The 17,490-nt window shown below is 50.7% G+C and overlaps 1 protein-coding gene across 2 annotated transcripts in view; it reads right to left on the bottom strand.

Annotated features, from left to right (window-relative positions):
• The window catches only part of cacna1fb (calcium channel, voltage-dependent, L type, alpha 1F subunit), a 31,061-nt gene that overhangs the window by 12,101 nt on the left and 1,470 nt on the right, over positions 1-17,490 (bottom strand). Inside the window, exons 4-21 of one of the 2 annotated variants that reach the window (XM_029833863.1) lie at positions 17,466-17,490; positions 15,925-16,076; positions 15,650-15,802; positions 15,380-15,576; positions 15,186-15,289; positions 14,924-15,075; positions 12,145-12,219; positions 11,772-11,853; positions 11,630-11,656; positions 11,394-11,554; positions 11,014-11,239; positions 10,735-10,942; positions 10,452-10,572; positions 10,303-10,378; positions 10,178-10,235; positions 10,016-10,076; positions 9,820-9,922; positions 9,458-9,587 (exon numbers count right to left, since the gene is read on the bottom strand). The exon at positions 17,466-17,490 is cut by the window's right edge and continues 115 nt beyond it. In XM_029833863.1, the coding sequence (XP_029689723.1) occupies positions 9,458-9,587; positions 9,820-9,922; positions 10,016-10,076; positions 10,178-10,235; positions 10,303-10,378; positions 10,452-10,572; positions 10,735-10,942; positions 11,014-11,239; positions 11,394-11,554; positions 11,630-11,656; positions 11,772-11,853; positions 12,145-12,219; positions 14,924-15,075; positions 15,186-15,289; positions 15,380-15,576; positions 15,650-15,802; positions 15,925-16,076; positions 17,466-17,490 (2,111 nt within the window). The remainder of the gene's footprint in view (positions 1-9,457; positions 9,588-9,819; positions 9,923-10,015; positions 10,077-10,177; positions 10,236-10,302; positions 10,379-10,451; positions 10,573-10,734; positions 10,943-11,013; positions 11,240-11,393; positions 11,555-11,629; positions 11,657-11,771; positions 11,854-12,144; positions 12,220-14,923; positions 15,076-15,185; positions 15,290-15,379; positions 15,577-15,649; positions 15,803-15,924; positions 16,077-17,465) is intronic. The other variant, XM_029833864.1, reaches the window with a different exon arrangement.

The following is a 17,490-nucleotide window of genomic DNA, read 5'->3' as shown; positions in this document are numbered from 1 at the left end:
TTGTAGTCTTACACACCTCTCTGCTGCTTCCATAGAACCCTCATCCACCAACAATAACATATTTAACACTGTAGAGGTAGTCTCTGTTCCACGGTTAAAAGTTCACCAAGCACAGAGCAGGGGAGCGGTCAATCACCGTAATCTTATTAAAATTAATACTAAAGCACAAGTTGGAGAAACTAATATCACAATTAAGTGTGGACTGTTAAATATTAGATCTCTTTTGTGTAAATCCCTGTTAGTACACGACCTAATAGCGGATCATCACATTGATTTATTTTGTCTTACTGAGACCTGGCTTCAGGAGGAGGAGTATGTTAGCTTAAATAAATCTACTCCTCCTACCCATCTGAATTATCATATTCCTCGTGTTACTGGTCGAGGAGGGGGAGTGGAAGCAATCTATCACTACAAGTTATTAATTAATCCTAGACCAAAACATGGCTCCAGTTCATTTGAAAGCCTGACTCTTGGCATCACCCATCTGAACTGGAAGGCAGAAAAGCCACTTCTGTTTGTAGTTGTATATCACCCCCCTGCTGGGCCACATTCAGAGTTCCTGTCTGAGTTCTCTGATTTCTTATCTGACTTGGTCCTTAGAACGGACAAAGTCATTATCATTGGAGACTTTAATATCCATGTAGACGTTGTAAATGACAGCTTTAGAAATGGCTTCATTTCATAACTTGAGTCAGTTGGTTTCCTCCAGCAGATAAACCAACCAACTCATAACTTCAACCACACCCTAGATCTAGTTCTGACTTATGGTGTTGAGGTACCACATGTGTCAGTGTTCCTTCAGAACCCAGTCCTGTCAGACCATTCTTTGATCACTTTTACATTTATGATTAAGGATTCTTCTATGCTCAGAACAAAGTCTTACTATAGCAGATGTCTTTCAGATAATGCTGTAGCTAAGTTTAAGGAAGTGATCCCTGTGCTGATCCCAGGACCACCGTGTGTTTCCCCAGGGATCAGTCATTATAATCTTAGCCCTGCTGAGGTTGACTCTGTTGCTGAAGGTGCAGCAATCTCACTGAGAATCACGCTTGATTCTGTTGCCCCCCTGAAAAAGAAAATAGTAAATCAGAGGAGGTGTGCCCCCTGGTATAATTCACATATCAGGACCCTCAAGCAGAAAGTGCGAAGACTGGAAAGGAAGGGGCATTCTTGTAAAATAGACAGCTATCATGTAGCCTGGAAAGACCGTCTATTAGTTTACAAAAAGGCCCTCTGCAAAGCTAGAACAGCTTATTTTTCGTCTTTAATTGAGGAAAATAAGAGCAACCCCAGGTTTCTTTTCAGCACTGTGGCCAAATTAACTAAGAGTCACAGTGTTTTAGATCCACGTATCCCTTCTTCCCTTAGTGGTGAAGACTTCATGAGCTTCTTCACTGATAAAGTTCTAGCTATCAGAGAAAAAGCTAACCAGGCCATCCCAACAACTGGACCATCACCAGATGTGCTGACTTTGGGAACATACAGGTTCTCCAACGAGCCCCTAAACTCCTTCAGCCCTATATATTTTTCTGAGGCGTCTTCGCTCATTCAGAAATCCAAGACCACCACGTGTCTTTTAGATCCCATCCCAACACACCTGTTGAAGGATGTTTTACCATTGATAGGCAGTTCTATCCTGGACCAGATCAATGGTTCTTTAGTGTCAGGTTATGTACCCCGGTCCTACAAGGTGGCAGTGATTAAGCCGTTGCTTAAAAAACCATCACTGGATCCTGATGTCTGAGCAAATTATAGGCCAATATCCAACCTTCCTTTTATCTCTAAAGTTCTTGAGAAGGTGGTGGTGACTCAGTTACTGGAGCACCTGCAGAGAAACAGCCTGTTTGAGATGTTTCAGTCAGGCTTTAGAGCTCATCACAGCACAGAAACAGCACTTCTTAAAGTTACTAATGATCTTCTCATAGCTTCAGATCATGGACTGGTCTCTATGCTGGTTCTGCTGGATCTCAGTGCTGCTTTTGATACAGTTGATCAAAGCATCCTGTTACATAGACTGGAACATGTGATTGGGATTAAAGGGACAGCACTAGACTGGTTTAGATCATATTTATCTGATAGATACCAGTTTGCTCATGTCTTCTTGTCTTCTTCTCTTCTCTGAGTGAGACGTGTGAGAGCGGAGGAGCGAGCGAGCGAGTGGAAAACCGTGCGAAAGCGCTATTTTTCCTATTCTTTCTTGTGTGCGAGTGAATGCTAGATAATATAGTTTAATTTATTGTGGTGTTTGCAAGTTTATATTAGTTTATCGAGTGTTTGTGTGAGTGTGTGAGGCGGCCGACGGCGTGCGGCCGTCATGGCGGCCAACGCCGGTTTAACCGGCTTGAGTCGGAAGCACGGAGTCAAGGTGGGTGCGGGCTCCGTGCTTAGTGTGGAGGAGGTGGCGCTGGCTGTGGGCCAAAAAATTGGCCACAGCTCAATCAAATCCGCCGCCCGCATGAATAGGGCGGTGGTGTTGTTCCTGGCCAAGGTGGAGCAGGTAAATATGTTGGTGGAGACGGGGATCACCGTGGGCGGACAGTTCGTCCAGGTAACTCCGCTAACACAGCCGGCGGCACGGATTACACTGTCCAATGTGCCGCCGTTCATTAGCGATGAGTTCCTGGTACGGGAGCTGTCTCGGCATGGGAAAGTGGTCTCTCCCATCCGCAAAATGTTGTCTGGCTGTAAGTCACCGCTGCTGAGACACGTAGTGTCTCACCGCAGGCAGGTGTACATGATCCTCAACAATAGGGCGGAGGAATTTAATTATCGTTTCATCGTTCGGGTAGACGATTTTGATTATACCCTTTTTGCAACTTCCTCCGCCCTCAAGTGCTTTAACTGTAATGAGGAGGGTCATCTTGCCAGGGCTTGTCTGAGCCGCGTGGCCTCGGACGCGCAGGCGGCGGAGCCCGCCGCTACCGCGCCCGTGGCGCCTCCGGCCCCGCGGCCCGTTCCGGCGGCGAGGCGTCGGTGGCTCAGCGCGGAGGGAAGCTCCGCTGCCCCGGACGGAGCGACAGCAGAGTCGCAGATGGAGGAGAAGCGGGACGAGTGTGTGCGTGAGAGTGAGGTGAGTGGAGAGAGCGAGATTGTGGAGATGGTGGTAGAAATGAATGGTGAGAGTGGTGAATCAGGGGGGAAGGTGGATTTAACTGGGGAGGTGTGTGATCTGAGTGGTGTGATGAGTGAGGTGGTGTGTGATTCAAATGAACTGGGGGAAAATGGTGAGGTGATGGGTGAAACAGTCGAACTGGGTGAGACAGGAGAGACTGCAGACAGGATCCAGACGGGTGAGCAGGGTACAGGGGGTCAGGTGATGGGTGGACTCGATGGGCCAGGGATAGTGGCTGGTGAACGGGCTGAAGGAGAAGTTAGCACAGGTGAACGGGGTGAAGGAGAAGTTAGCACAGGTGAGCGGGGTGAGGGAGCAGTGAGCACAGGGGAGCAAGGTGAGGGAGCAGTGAGCACAGGTGAGCGGGGTGAGGGAGGAGTGAGCACAGGTGAGCGTGGTGAGGAAGCAGTGAGTGCAGGTGAGGGCACGAGTGGCGCATCCGAGTGGTGGCTTGTTCCCGCAAGGAGGCGGAACAAGCGGAAAAGCACCATGAAGGACAAGGGGGGCAAGACAGGAAGGCTGGAGGAGACAGTAGCAGACACAGACACCAGCAACTGCGAGTCGATGTCGGACGGCAGCGAACTGTCCGGCACAACGCCAGACGGGCAGGATTTTGACCTGTACCCCCCAGGCTTGTTTAAAAAGTTCCTCACCCAGACCAAGGGCATGAAAGGCCTTGATCTGGGAACATATTTTCCTGACCGGCTCTGCTTTATCCGGTCAGCGAGCTTTTTAATTAGGAATAAGGCAACGTCAGGCCTCACCGACCCCGAAATATATAGGCTCAGGAAGCACATGGGCAAAGCACGAAAACAGCTAAATTGAAAAATATTTTGCCATGGTTTCTTGTACTTATTTTTCACTGTCTGTGATTTTTATCTTTCCCCTTGGCATGAACATATTCAAAATGGGAACGTTGAATGTCAACGGAGCCAGGGACGCAAAAAAACGGGCACTAGTGTTCGACACAGCAAAAAGAAAACGCATTGATGTCCTGTTCCTCCAGGAGACCCACAGCGACTGCGGCATAGAAGCGGACTGGGAGAAGGAATGGGAAGGACAGGTGCTGCTGAGCCACAACACCACCCTCAGTGGTGGAGTGGGCCTCCTTTTTTCAAGGGGCTTCAATCCATCGTCCCTGGAGGTGGAGCATGTGGTGAGGGGACGGTGTTTGATGGTGAAAGCGCGCCTCCAAAACCACTCCTTGGTTTTTATTAATATTTATGCTCCCACCAACGGTACAGAGAGGAAGAGCTTTTTAGAAAAAGTTGGCACTGTTTTAAATGGTTGTGGGGATGATTTTTTATTCCTGGGTGGAGATTTTAATTGCACCGAGTCTTTTTTAGACCACAACCATGCAGAGCCTCATCCAGCCTCGCAACATTGTCTGAGACAGCTGGCCTATTCTCATGGCCTGGTGGATGTGTGGAGGAGGATGCACGCAGACAACAGGCAATACACTTGGTTCCGCATGAGTGAGGGTAGGATCTCCTCGGCCAGACTTGACCGATTTTAGTGTTTTTAGGAGCTGTAGAATCATGCCTGTCGGCTTTTCAGATCACTCGTTGGTTTTAGGCGAAGTCGCCGTGAAGAACATTTTACCCAAGAGTGCATATTGGCATTTTAATTCCAGCTTAGCGCAAGACAACAGTTTTAGGGATGTTTTACGGCACTTCTGGTTGGGGTTTCGAGAGAGAAAGTCCGATTTTACGTGCCTAAGACAGTGGTGGGACCGTGGAAAAGTAGAGATGCAGCTCCTGTGCCAGCAGTATACTCTCAATGCCACGCAGGACACACGCAGGTCGATCAAAGACCTGGAGATGGAGATAGTGGAGCTAGAGGCGATTGGCAGCTCCACAGGAGATCGAGGGTGTATTGAAACCCTCCAATCCAAAAAAATGGCCTTGGCCAGCCTGCTGGACAGTCAGGTACAGGGTGCACTGGTCAGGTCCCGGATTCAAGACCTCACTGAGATGGATGCTCCCTCTAGTTTCTTCTTTGGGCTGGAGAAAAGGCGTGGACAGAACCTAATAATCCATTCACTGCTTTCGAGCACAGGGCAAGAACTCGTGGAGCCGGGCCAGATAAGGCAGCGGGCGGTGGAGTTCTTTTCCTCCCTGTATAAGAGTGAGTATCGCAGGGATGACGGCCTGTTCCATGAGTTCTGCGGGGACCTTCCTCGGGTCTCTGAGGAGGCAAACTCGCAGCTGGACAGGCCGTTGCAACTCGATGAGCTCCACGCCGCCCTGCTTAGCATGAAGGGAAGGAAGTCTCCAGGTGTCGATGGGCTCACAGTAGAGTTCTTTAAAGCCTACTGGGACATTGTGGCCCACGACATGCTGGAGGTCTTTAATGAAAGCCTGGCCTCGGGTTCCCTGCCATTGTCCTGCAGGAGAGCGGTGGTCACCCTCCTGCCAAAAAAGGGCAACCTGCAGGAGATCAAGAACTGGCGCCCTGTGTCTCTACTGTGTGTGGATTATAGGATTCTGTCCAAGACCTTGGCCTCCAGGCTGAGGGAAGCTATGGAGCAGGTCATCCACCGGGACCAGACTTACTGTGTGCCCGGCAGGTCCATAGTAGATAATGTCCACCTAATTCGAGATGTTTTGGAAGTCTCCAGATCATTGGACGTTGATACTGGTCTCATTTCGCTAGACCAGGAAAAGGCTTTTGACCGGGTTGAACACCAGTTCCTCTGGAAGGTGATGGAGAGGTTCGGGTTCAGCCCTGGCTTTATAGCGATGATCCGCATCCTGTACTGTGACATTGAGAGTATGCTGAAGTTTAATGGCAGTCTGTGTGCTCCCTTCAGAGTGCGTAGAGGCGTCCGGCAGGGCTGTGCCCTCTCTGGAATGCTCTACGCCCTCTCCCTCGAACCCCTTCTCTCTAGGGTCCGTGCAAATGTGGATGGCCTGTTTTTACCGTCCTTTTACAGAAAAATTGTTTTATCTGCCTACGCAGATGATCTAATAGTAATGGTGCGCAGCCAGAGGGACGTAGATGTTTTATCTAATTTAACAGTTTTATTCAACCGCCTGTCCGCGGCCAGGGTCAACTGGCAGAAGAGTGAGGCCCTGGCCGTTGGCAGGTGGACAAATGGTCTGCCGGTCCTTCCCCAGGACCTTGCCTGGCGGAGGGACGGCCTAAAGTACCTCGGTGTTTTTATTGGAGATGAAGAAACTGAAAAGAAAAATTGGCTCGACACGTTGGAAAAGATAGACGGAAAAATTCAAAAATGGAAATGGCTCCTCCCCCGCATGTCGTACAGAGGCAGAACTCTTGTCCTCAATAACCTGGTGGCCTCTGTGCTCTGGCACCGGCTCAGCTGCATGGAGCCACCCTCGGGGCTACTAGCACAACTGCAGACAAGAGTTCTGGCCTTCTTTTGGGACGGCATGCATTGGGTCCAGCAGGGGGTGTTGTACTTGCCCAGAGAGGAGGGAGGACAGGGCCTCATCCACCTGGCCAGCAGGACCGCCGCTTTTAGAATACAGTTTGTACAGAGGTTTTTAACAGGGCCGGCGGACCTAATGTGGAGAGATGTGGCCAGATGTGTCTTCAGACGGGTGAGTAACTTGGGGCTGGATGATGCTCTGTTTTTAACTGACTTTAAATTTGCAAAGTTAAATGGGCTACCTCCATTTTATCAGAGTGTTGTTAAGGCATGGGCCCTTTTTAAAGTTGAGAAAAGAACCAGCTCTGAATCTCTGTATTGGCTGCTAAGGGAACCCACGGTGCACGGAGCCAGGCTGGATGTCTCGGCCGAAGCCCCGCCGAGGCTGACGGCTGCACTGTGGCGGACCCGGACCATACTCCTCCAGCACGTGGTGGCCATGGCAGGGCCAGACCTAACGGGCGCGGAGGCAGTGGGTTCCCTGTTAGGCATCCGCTCTACCCAGGCAGCTGAGGGGGTGCTTCGGTTATGGAGGAACAGACTCAGCACGAGAGAGAGGCGTATTCTTGAGGACTACGGCCAGGGGACCGAACCCGACAGCGAGGACCCCTTCCCGGAGATCAGGCTGGTTGCCCACCTCGGGAATCTAGACGGTCCTCTCCTCAGACCAGCAAAGACCTTCTCCCTGGTAGCAGTCGATAAGAAGACCCTGTACAACGACTGTGTGAGGGTACTAAACAGGAGAGGACTGTCGAACAAGAGCAACAGCGTGTGGGCCGATCGACTGGGAGGGGATGGCGCCCGCCCCTGCTGGAGGGTCCTTTACAAGCCGCCCCTGAAGAAAAGGACCGGGGACCTCCAGTGGAGGATCCTACATGGGGCTGTCGCCTTGAACGCTCTCCTCTCCAGAATGAACGCTGCTGTGTCGGACCAGTGCCCGTTTTGTTCCGGGCGAGAGCCTGTGTTCCACGCGTACAGTGAGTGTGAGAGGCTCACTGTACTTTTTAATGTCATGAAGGGTGTTTTTAATGGTTTTAAGGAAACCTTTTCTATTAGAAATTTTATTTTTGGCGCAGGTTACAACTCAAAAGCCGCTCGCAACAAGTGGCAACTCCTGAATTTTATCTGTGGTGAGGCAAAAATGGCAATTTACGTCTCCAGGAAGAACAAAATTTCAAAAACTGGGGACAGTGAGGCCGCCTCTGTATGGCGCTGTAATGTCCGGTGCAGGCTGACGTTGGAGTTTGGGTTTTATAAAATGATGAACGACCTCGGCAAATTCCAGGACATATGGTGTCACAAAAATGTTTTATGCACTGTGACAGAGGATCGTTTGCACTTTGCACACCCCCTGGTGGGTTAAATTGTATTGTATTGTTGATTTCTTAATATTTATTTATTTATTTATTTTTATTGTGGTTGGTGGTATCATTACTATTATAACTATTGTTATTGTTATTATGATTACTATTATTATTGTTATGATTATTATTACTATTATTGTTGTTCTGTGATTATTATTACTATTATTGTTGTTCTGTGGGTTTTCTAAACAGGGCGGTTTGTGGCCCTGTGTAAATTTGTGAATTAAAGTATTTTGTAAAAATCAAAATCTCTTCTCTTCTCCTCTCCTCTCCTCTCCTCTCCTCTCCTCTCCTCTCCTCTCCTCTCCTCTCCTCTCCTCTCCTCTCCTCTCCTCTCTCTCTACCCAGCCGGCCATCAGCAGGAGGGTCCCCCTATATGAGCCTGGTCCTGCTCAAGGTTTCTTCCTGTTAAATGGGGAGTTTTTCCTTGCCACTGTTGCTTGTCTGGGGTTAGGCCCTGGGATTCTGGAAAGCGCCTTGAAACAATTTTGATTGTAAAAGACGCTATATAAATAAAGATTGATTTGATTTGATTAGATTTGAGGTAACAGTCCATGTAACAGTCCAGGACCAGGTAACAGTCCAGGACCAGTCCAGGTAACAGTCCAGGACCAGTCCAGGTAACAGTCCAGGACCAGTTCAGGTAACAGTCCAGGACCAGTCCAGATAACAGTCCAGGTAACAGTCCAGGACCGGTCCGGGACCATTCTAGGACCGGTCCAGAACCACTAAGGTCTCAATATGAACAGGTGAGACCAGTGAGAACACCACAAATATAGAGAGAAATATGACAACGAGAAGACCAAAATACTGTATGACTTTAAGCATTTGTTAAAGAACACGTTTGCTTTACTACAGATGCTGTTACAGAGGACAGTTAGAGTTAACATCTGTCTGTGTGTGTGTGTGTGTGAGGGGGGGGGGGATTCTGTGCGTGGATCGTATGTTAGAAGGATGGTTCCTCATCTGCTGCTAATTGCTATGTCTTGCATGCAGACAGCTGCTACAATGTGCGTGTGTGTGTGTGTGTATGTGTGTGTGTGTGTGTGTGTGTGTGTCTTTAACACAAGTGGGGTTTGCTTCTGACATAGTTGTGGGGCCAACCTTTTGGCCCAGACAAATTCAACATTAAATTTCAGGGTGAGTGTAGGATTAGATAATATGATAGAGGTTGTGTGCCTGTTCGCGTGTGTGCGTGTGTGTGTGTATGTGTCAGGATTAGACAGTAAAACTGGTGATTTTCTCTTCTCTCCATGTGACTCGGTCTTTCCTTCTTTAACCCGGTTAGTCATTGACCCACTTCTGCTGTGTAATCTGGCTAAGCCCCGCCCCCTGGTTCATGTGCTAGTGGCATTGTCGGAGGAACGTTAAAACCACATTTCCATGGAACTGGGCCTAGCACTTTCGGTCCGGTGTGGACCGTTTGGGGTTATGTTGTGGCTGGAAGCACGTCTAAACTTTAAACCCAGTGTTAAGGTTCGGATCCAGATTCCCAGAGAGGGAAGCATTCCAGCTGTTCTGAGTGTTTTAACGGTGGGCACGAGGAGGATTAACCCAGCCCAGAGGCCCAGGCCGGGCCACACTCACAGTGTTCCTGAAGGAGTGCGCTCGGATCGGGTCCTCGGCGGCCAGCGAGCAGCTGCTGAGGATGATGAAGACGAGGATGAGGTTGGTGAAGATGTGATGGTGGATCAGGGTGTGACAGCCCACACGGATCCTGGCGGCAGACGGACACACAAGGATCACATCTCTTGTTACCTTCACACTCTTTTTTAAGACTTTCTGTTGCGTAAATGTCGAAAATGTAAAGGTTTGTGAACTAAAACAGCACATTTGTTGGAGGCTCATGTGGTGGACGTTCAGAACCAAACGAGGACCAGCAACAACAGCAAACCCTAACAGTGTTAAAGGCATCGGTCCAGTCCACGACCGGAAGCTTTCTGACTCACGGGTTCGTCTTGCTCAGGCAAAAAAACGCGCTGCCTTCTGGGATCGGAAGGATCTTCTCTTTGGGAGGGGCCAGATCGGCCATCTTTAACTGGACTCCTCCGTCTACCAGGAGGACAGAAGGAGACGAGACACCATTAGGAGACAAGGGAGCTTCAATTAGCAAGCAGTTTAGACAGGAGACACACGAAGACTGACCGTCCTCTCCCTCGTGAAGCTCCTCTTCCTCCTCGTACTCGGTGTCTTCATCGATGTCCACCTGCACAAAGATGCTGAGACTAATGGACTCCTACGACTGTGTGACTGTTACTCACCATTTCTGTATTTTAAACACAAGCTTGTCTTTTCGATTGTTGTCACCTTCACTTCCTCGTCCTCCTCCTCAGCTCCTTCCTCCTCGCCTCCTTCCGTCTTCTCTCTGGAGACCAGAAACATGAAGTAGAAGCTGCTCCTCACACTTCTGCTCCAGGTTCTCCAATACTTACTCTTTCTTCTTGTTGTCACCGTCTCCTCCTGCCAGGTTGTCAACAGCGATGGCCAAGAAGACATTCAGAAGGATGTCTGATGCAGGTTCAGGACATGCGCACGTGTGTGTTTGTGTGTGGGTGTGTGTGTCTACCCCAGAGAAGGATACAGTTACCACAGATGAAGAGGATCACAAAGTACACACAGACGATCATCCCTGGAAAAACAGGCCCCCCGTACGCCATAATGCCATCATACATCACTACGTTCCAGTCCTCACCAGTCAGGATCTACACACACACACACGCACACGCACACACACGTGCGCGCACGCACGCACACACACACACACACACACACACACACACACACACACACACACACACACGGACAAGTCCATATGTGCAACTGTACATCCAGTCCACTTTTCCTGTTTTGGCTTTGGGTGTCACCTGGAAGCAGGTGAGCAGCGCCTGTGGGAAGGAGTCGAAGGTGCTGCGTTTGGTCTGCGTCTCATCGAAGTTGAATTTACCCCCAAACAGCTGCATGCCGAGCAAGGCGAAGATGATGAGGAAGAGGAAGAGGAGCAGCAAGAGGGAGGCGATGGACTTCATGGAATTCAGCAGCGACGCCACCAGACCGGACAAAGCTGTCCAGTGTCTGCGGGGACAGAAGAATGTCAGGAAGGCCGGCGAGCTAGAGGACGAGTGGCCGAGCCGGGGAATCCTTACCGCGTCACCCTGAAGATCCTGAGCAGACGGACACAGCGCAGCACGGAGATGCCCAGAGGAGGCATGATCTCCATCTCCACCAGGATGGTCTCCACGATTCCTCCACACACCACAAAACAGTCAAAGCGGTTGAAGAAAGCCACAAAGTAGTGAGCCAAGCCCAGGCTGTACATCTTCAGCAGCATCTCCACGGTGAACAGAGACAGCAGCACCTTGTTGGCGATGTCTGCAACGACAGGTGCTTGTGCTTTAGCATCTGACACGGAAACGTACCTTTCAGGAATCAGGTTTAGACGTGACTGGCATTAAGACCTCTGTGTGGTTTTACTGTATCTGTGAGGACTTTCCCCTATACTTCTGTGACCTTCATCTGTGGGTACCTTGGACCTGCGTGAGCCACAAAGGTTGGTTGTAGTGTTCCGAGGCACTGAGAGAGGTGTTGAGAAACACAAGCAGTAAGACCACCCAGTAGAAGGTTGTGGATTTGACGGCGGTCCGACAGTTCCGGCGGCAGACGCGGTTCCAGCGGCGCAGCGCCCGACTGTGAAGAGGAGAAGGAGGGTTGTGAGGAGAAGGAGGGAGGAACTGTGCCGTCCTGAAACGTTTGTGAACTCACCAGCAGCTGATCTTCATCACCCGTGACCTGAAACCAGAATGAGGTTGAAATCCCTCGCAGGCAGCGGAACATCTGCATGGTGTGTGAGTGAGTGTGTGTGTATGTGTGTGAGAGTGTGTGTGTGAGTGTGTGTGTGTGTTACCAGCAGGCTTGGCAGCAGTTGGTGTGCTCCTCGTCAATGTTCACTGTGTTTTCCGATGCTGTCTCGCTGGCAGGAAGACTCGCTAAAACACACAGAAGTCACCATTAGTGACAACGGTATGACCACCCGCTCTCTGCACCGGTGTCAGATCTCCAGGTCCGCCATCACGTGTGGGGTGGGACCGCTCCACGTTCAGGAACCAAATCAGGGTCGCACAAACGGCCGGGAGACCGTTATCTTTAGCTTTTCACATTTAGACTGAGAAAAGAACGCACACACACGCGCACGCACACACACACACACACACACACACACACACGCACGCACACATGCACATTCGTGAAGGCATTAATGTGATAAAAGGATGTTTCACCGTGAGTTTCGTTGGAGTGACTGAACCATCCGAATTTTCCTCTCTTCTTATCGGACAGATCACCCAGCGATGGACCTGACAGACAGGCAGACAGACAGACAAACAGGCAGGCAGGCAGGCAGGCAGGCAGGCAGGCAGGCAGGCAGGCAGGCAGGCAGGCAGACAGACAGGCAGGCAGGCAGGCAGGCAGGCAGGCAGACAGACAGACAGACAGACAGACAGACAGACAAACAGGCAGGCAGGCATGGAGACAGACAGGCAGGCAGGCAGGCAGGCAGGCAGACAGACAGACAGACAGACAGGCAGACAGACAGGCATGCAGGCAGGCAGGCAGACAGGCAGACAGACAGACAGACAGGCAGGCAGGCAGACAGGCAGACAGACAGAATGGAAGACAGGAAGACTGTAAAGCACTAGAAACAATTTTGATTGTAACACACTATATAAACAAAGATTGATTGATTGATTGATTGATTGATTGATTGATTGATTGATTGATTGATTGATTGATTGATTGATTGATTGATTGATTGATTGATTGATTGATTGATTGATTGATTGATTGATTGATTGGAGACAGGAAGACAGACAGCCAGAGACACAGACAGACAAGCCATTTCATTGGCTGAGGACAAACTCTTTGATGTTACCTTGTTCAGATTCGACTTTCAATTTTGAAAGAGTCAGCTGATTTTTAATGACACACACTTAGCTGAGATGGACAAGCAGACTAAGACAATTCTCCACGCGGTTCGTGAATCCCTAACCACACCGGGTCAACCAGCTGTGAGAGGCGGTTAATGGATCATACCACACCGGGTCAACCAGCTGTGAGAGGCGGTTAATGGATAATACCACACCAGGTCAAACAGCTGTGAGAGGCGGTTAATTGATCATACCACACCGGGTCAACCAGCTGTGAGAGGCGGTTAATGGATCATACCACACCAGGTCAAACAGCTGTGAGAGGCGGTTAATTGATCATACCACACCGGGTCAACCAGCTGAGAGAGGCGGTTAATGGATCATACCACACCGGGTCAACCAGCTGTGAGAGGCGGTTAATGGATCATACCACACCGGGTAAACTAGCTGTGAGAGGTGGTTAATGGATCATACCACACTGGGACAACCAGCTGTGAGAGGCAGTTAATGGATCACACCACACCGGGTCAACCAGCTGTGAGAGGCGGTTAATGGATAATACCACACCGGGTCAAACAGCTGTGAGAGGCGGTTAATGGATCATATCTCACCGGGTCAAACAGCTGTGAGAGGCGGTTAATGCATCCCTAGCCACACCGGGTAAACTAGCTGTGAGAGGTGGTTAATGGATCATACCACACCGGGTCAACCAGCTGTGAGAGGCGGTTAATGGATCATACCACACCGGGTCAACCAGCTGTGAGAGGCGGTTAATGGATCATACCACACCGGGACAACCAGCTGTGAGAGGCAGTTAATGGATCACACCACACCGGGTCAACCAGCTGTGAGAGGCGGTTAATGGATCATACCACACCGGGACAACCAGCTGTGAGAGGCGGTTAATGGATCATACCACACCGGGACAACCAGCTGTGAGAGGCAGTTAATGGATCACACCACACCGGGTCAACCAGCTGTGAGAGGCGGTTAATGGATCATACCACACCGGGTCAACCAGCTGTGAGAGGCGGTTAATGGATCATACCACACCGGGTCAACCAGCTGTGAGAGGCGGTTAATGGATCATACCACACTGGGACAACCAGCTGTGAGAGGCAGTTAATGGATCACACCACACCGGGTCAACCAGCTGTGAGAGGCGGTTAATGGATCATACCACACTGGGTCAACCAGCTGTGAGAGGCGGTTAATGGATCATACCACACCGGGTCAACCAGCTGTAAGAGGCAGTTAATTGATCATACCACACTGGGACAACCAGCTGTGAGAGGCATTTAATGGATCATACCACACCGGGTCAACCAGCTGTGAGAGGCGGTTAATGGATCATACCACACTGGGTCAACCAGCTGTGAGAGGCGGTTAATGGATCATACCACACCGGGACAACCAGCTGTGAGAGGCAGTTAATGGATCATACCACACCGGGACAACCAGCTGTGAGAGGCGGTTAATGGATCATACCACACCGGGTCAAACAGCTGTGAGAGGCAGTTAATGGATCACACCACACCGGGTCAACCAGCTGTGAGAGGCGGTTAATGGATCATACCACACCGGGACAACCAGCTGTGAGAGGCGGTTAATGGATCATACCGCACCGGGACAACCAGCTGTGAGAGGCGGTTAATGGATCATACCACACCGGGTCAACCAGCTGTGAGAGGCGGTTAATGGATCATACCACACCGGGACAACCAGCTGTGAGAGGCGGTTAATGGATCATACCACACCGGGACAACCAGCTGTGAGAGGCGGTTAATGGATCATACCACACCGGGACAACCAGCTGTGAGAGGCGGTTAATGGATCATACCACACCGGGTCAAACAGCTGTGAGAGGCAGTTAATGGATCACACCACACCGGGTCAACCACCTGTGAGAGGCGGTTAATGGATCATACCACACCGGGACAACCAGCTGTGAGAGGCAGTTAATGGATCACACCACACCAGTGGGGGCGGCGAGAGGCCACGCCAACTGTCCGGCTGATGTGGACGAGCACAGCTGCTAAACGTGTCCAAACATCTGTGCTGCTGCCCTTTAATATGTGAAATTTGAGGACTCAAAGCTGCAGGACATTCAGATATGATGGTGGTGATGTCTTACGTGGATTCCCGTCCTCGTCCAGATCATCCATGTCCTCGGCCTGAGTGATCCAGTCCATGTATCCACACAGATCTTCCTCCATCTGCTGCTTCTCCCGGAGCTTCTGGAAGTCTCCACGAGCTTTGGCCTTCTCCCTCTCCTTACTGAACTCTCTACAACATCCACACAACAAACATGACCGTTCTGACTCACAACCCCAACAAATCACGTCATTTTGGATGTAAAGCGAAGGTCAAAAGGTCAAAGGTGAAATGTGACAGACCCGCTGAGGACGCCCAAAACCAGGTTGAGAACAAAGAAGGAGCCAAAAATCACCAGACTGACGAAATAAACCCAGGGCAGTTCGAATCCTATAGCATCGTTCATCTGCGCGCGCACACACACACGCACACAAACACACAGTTGAGGTTGTTCTTTCATAAGTAACCAATCAGATGTTCTCAGCAGGTTCTTTACCCAGTAGAGCACGTCGGTCCACCCCTCCATCGTGATGCACTGGAACACAGTCAACATGGCGAAGAAGAAGTTGTCGAAGTTGGTGATTCCTCCGTTGGGACCGTCCCACCTCCCTCGACATTCCGAGCCATTAATGACACACTGACGGCCGTGACCGGCAAACGCACATGGAACTGGGTCATCCTCCACATAATTATCTGGAAACATCACGCCACACTGACATCAGCGGAGAGGCCCTGTGGACGGCAGGTCCACACCTGCAGCTGCTACCTGTGACTGTGTAGTAGCAGGTCTTGTGCATGCGACCAATGAAGAGCTCCAGACCAATGATGGCATAGATGATGATGACGAAGAGCACCAGCAAGGCGATGTGGAGCAGAGGAACCATGGCCTTCATGATGGAGTTCAACACAATCTGCAGGCCTGACAGACACAGGGTGATGAAGAGCTGTATCACACACACACACACACACACACACACAAACACACACACACACACACACACACACACACACACACACACACACACACACACACACACTCACTAGGAACTCCAGACACCAGTCTGAGGGGCCTCAGGACTCGGAAGGCTCGCAGAGCTTTGACATCCAAACCTCCAGGTTTTCCGGGGACGTGATGAGTGGTCGCTTGTTCCCCAGATTTATGAGTCATCGTCTCCAGGACGACGCTGAACAACCTGCATCAGAAGAGGAGGACATGTTGATGGAGGATGGATGTGTCCTGCGGGACAACCACAGAGCAGCACAGGCAGAGCCACTGACGGACAGCTCCCCTGTCCCACATACAGCAGCATCTCTGGCTGTGAAGCAGCGTGTCCTCAGCCACCGTTACCATGACAACAGGCTCCACTGGCATCACCTGCAGGTTGTCAGGACGAAAACAAAGGGGACACAGAGGACAAGGCTCTGCAGGTGACTCTGCTGGTGTCCAGATTACTCCAGAAAATCCACACAATCGATGATGGTCTGTACATCAGAGCACGCTAACCCTCTACAGGCGTAACAGGGCGCACAACACCCGTTGGTAGTGCGCAACACCCGTTGGTAGCGCGCAACACCCGTTGGTAGCGCGCAACACCCGTTGGTAGCGCGCAACACCCGTTGTGTAGCACGCAACACCCGTTGGTAGCGCGCAACACCCGTTGGTAGCGTGCAACACCCGTTAGTAGCGCGCAACACCTGTTGGTAGCGCGCAACACCCACACCTCGTCCACCTCCACCTTCCTCATCCTCATCCACATCCACCAACACCCAAACTTCCTAATCATTAGATTTGTGTCTGGACCGAGCCAAAAGCACCTGCAGCCAGCGTGTTTCCATGGAGACAGTGGATGTGTGTTTACTCGCAGTGATCGAGTCAACTGTCACACACACTCAACACAAAAAGACACTAAAGTGAGATAAATCGTGTCTCCGCTGCAGGGGCCCTTCTCCTCTGTCCACTAACGGAAACTCGCAGAGTTTCATTCAGTCACATCCGATTTGCTGCTGCTGAAACTGCACAAAGACGGAGCAATGGAGGAAACGAACACGTCTGAGTGCAGCAGCACCAAACCAAGAGGAGGCAGTTTGTGCTGCAGCCTGAGGAGATAACAACAATCAAGTCTGTTGAGGAGCGTCAGAGTTTCCAGGGTTAGGCTCAGGGTCAGGGTTAGGGTTAGAGGGTTAGGGTTAGGCTCAGGGTCAGGGTTAGGGTCAGGGTCAGGGTCAGGGTCAGGGTTAGGGTTAGAGGGTTAGGGTTAGGCTCAGGGTCAGGGTCAGGGTCAGGGTTAGGGTAAGGGTAAGGGTAAGGGTAAGGGTAAGGGTTAGGGTTAGGGTTAAGGTTAGGGTTAGAGGGTTAGGGGTTAGGGTAGGGTTAGAGGGTTAGGGTTAGGGTCAGATTTAGGGTTAGGGTTAGGGTTAGGGTTAGGTTAGGGTTAGGATTAGAGGGTTAGGGTTAGTGTTAGGGTTAGGTTACGGTTAGGGTTAAAGACCACCAACGATCAGAGCATCACATCGATACTGGAGGCTCAGCTTCCACAGATGCTCGTCACGACACGTCTCACGGAGGGTTTGAGGCTCCTCACCCAACGATCACAATGACAAAGTCCA

The sequence above is a fragment of the Takifugu rubripes genome, chromosome 3 (assembly GCF_901000725.2).
Source record: "Takifugu rubripes chromosome 3, fTakRub1.2, whole genome shotgun sequence".
Classification (NCBI taxonomy): domain Eukaryota; kingdom Metazoa; phylum Chordata; class Actinopteri; order Tetraodontiformes; family Tetraodontidae; genus Takifugu; species Takifugu rubripes.
Note: the sequence above shows the minus strand (reverse complement) of the source record. Positions and strands in the feature narration are given on the sequence as shown.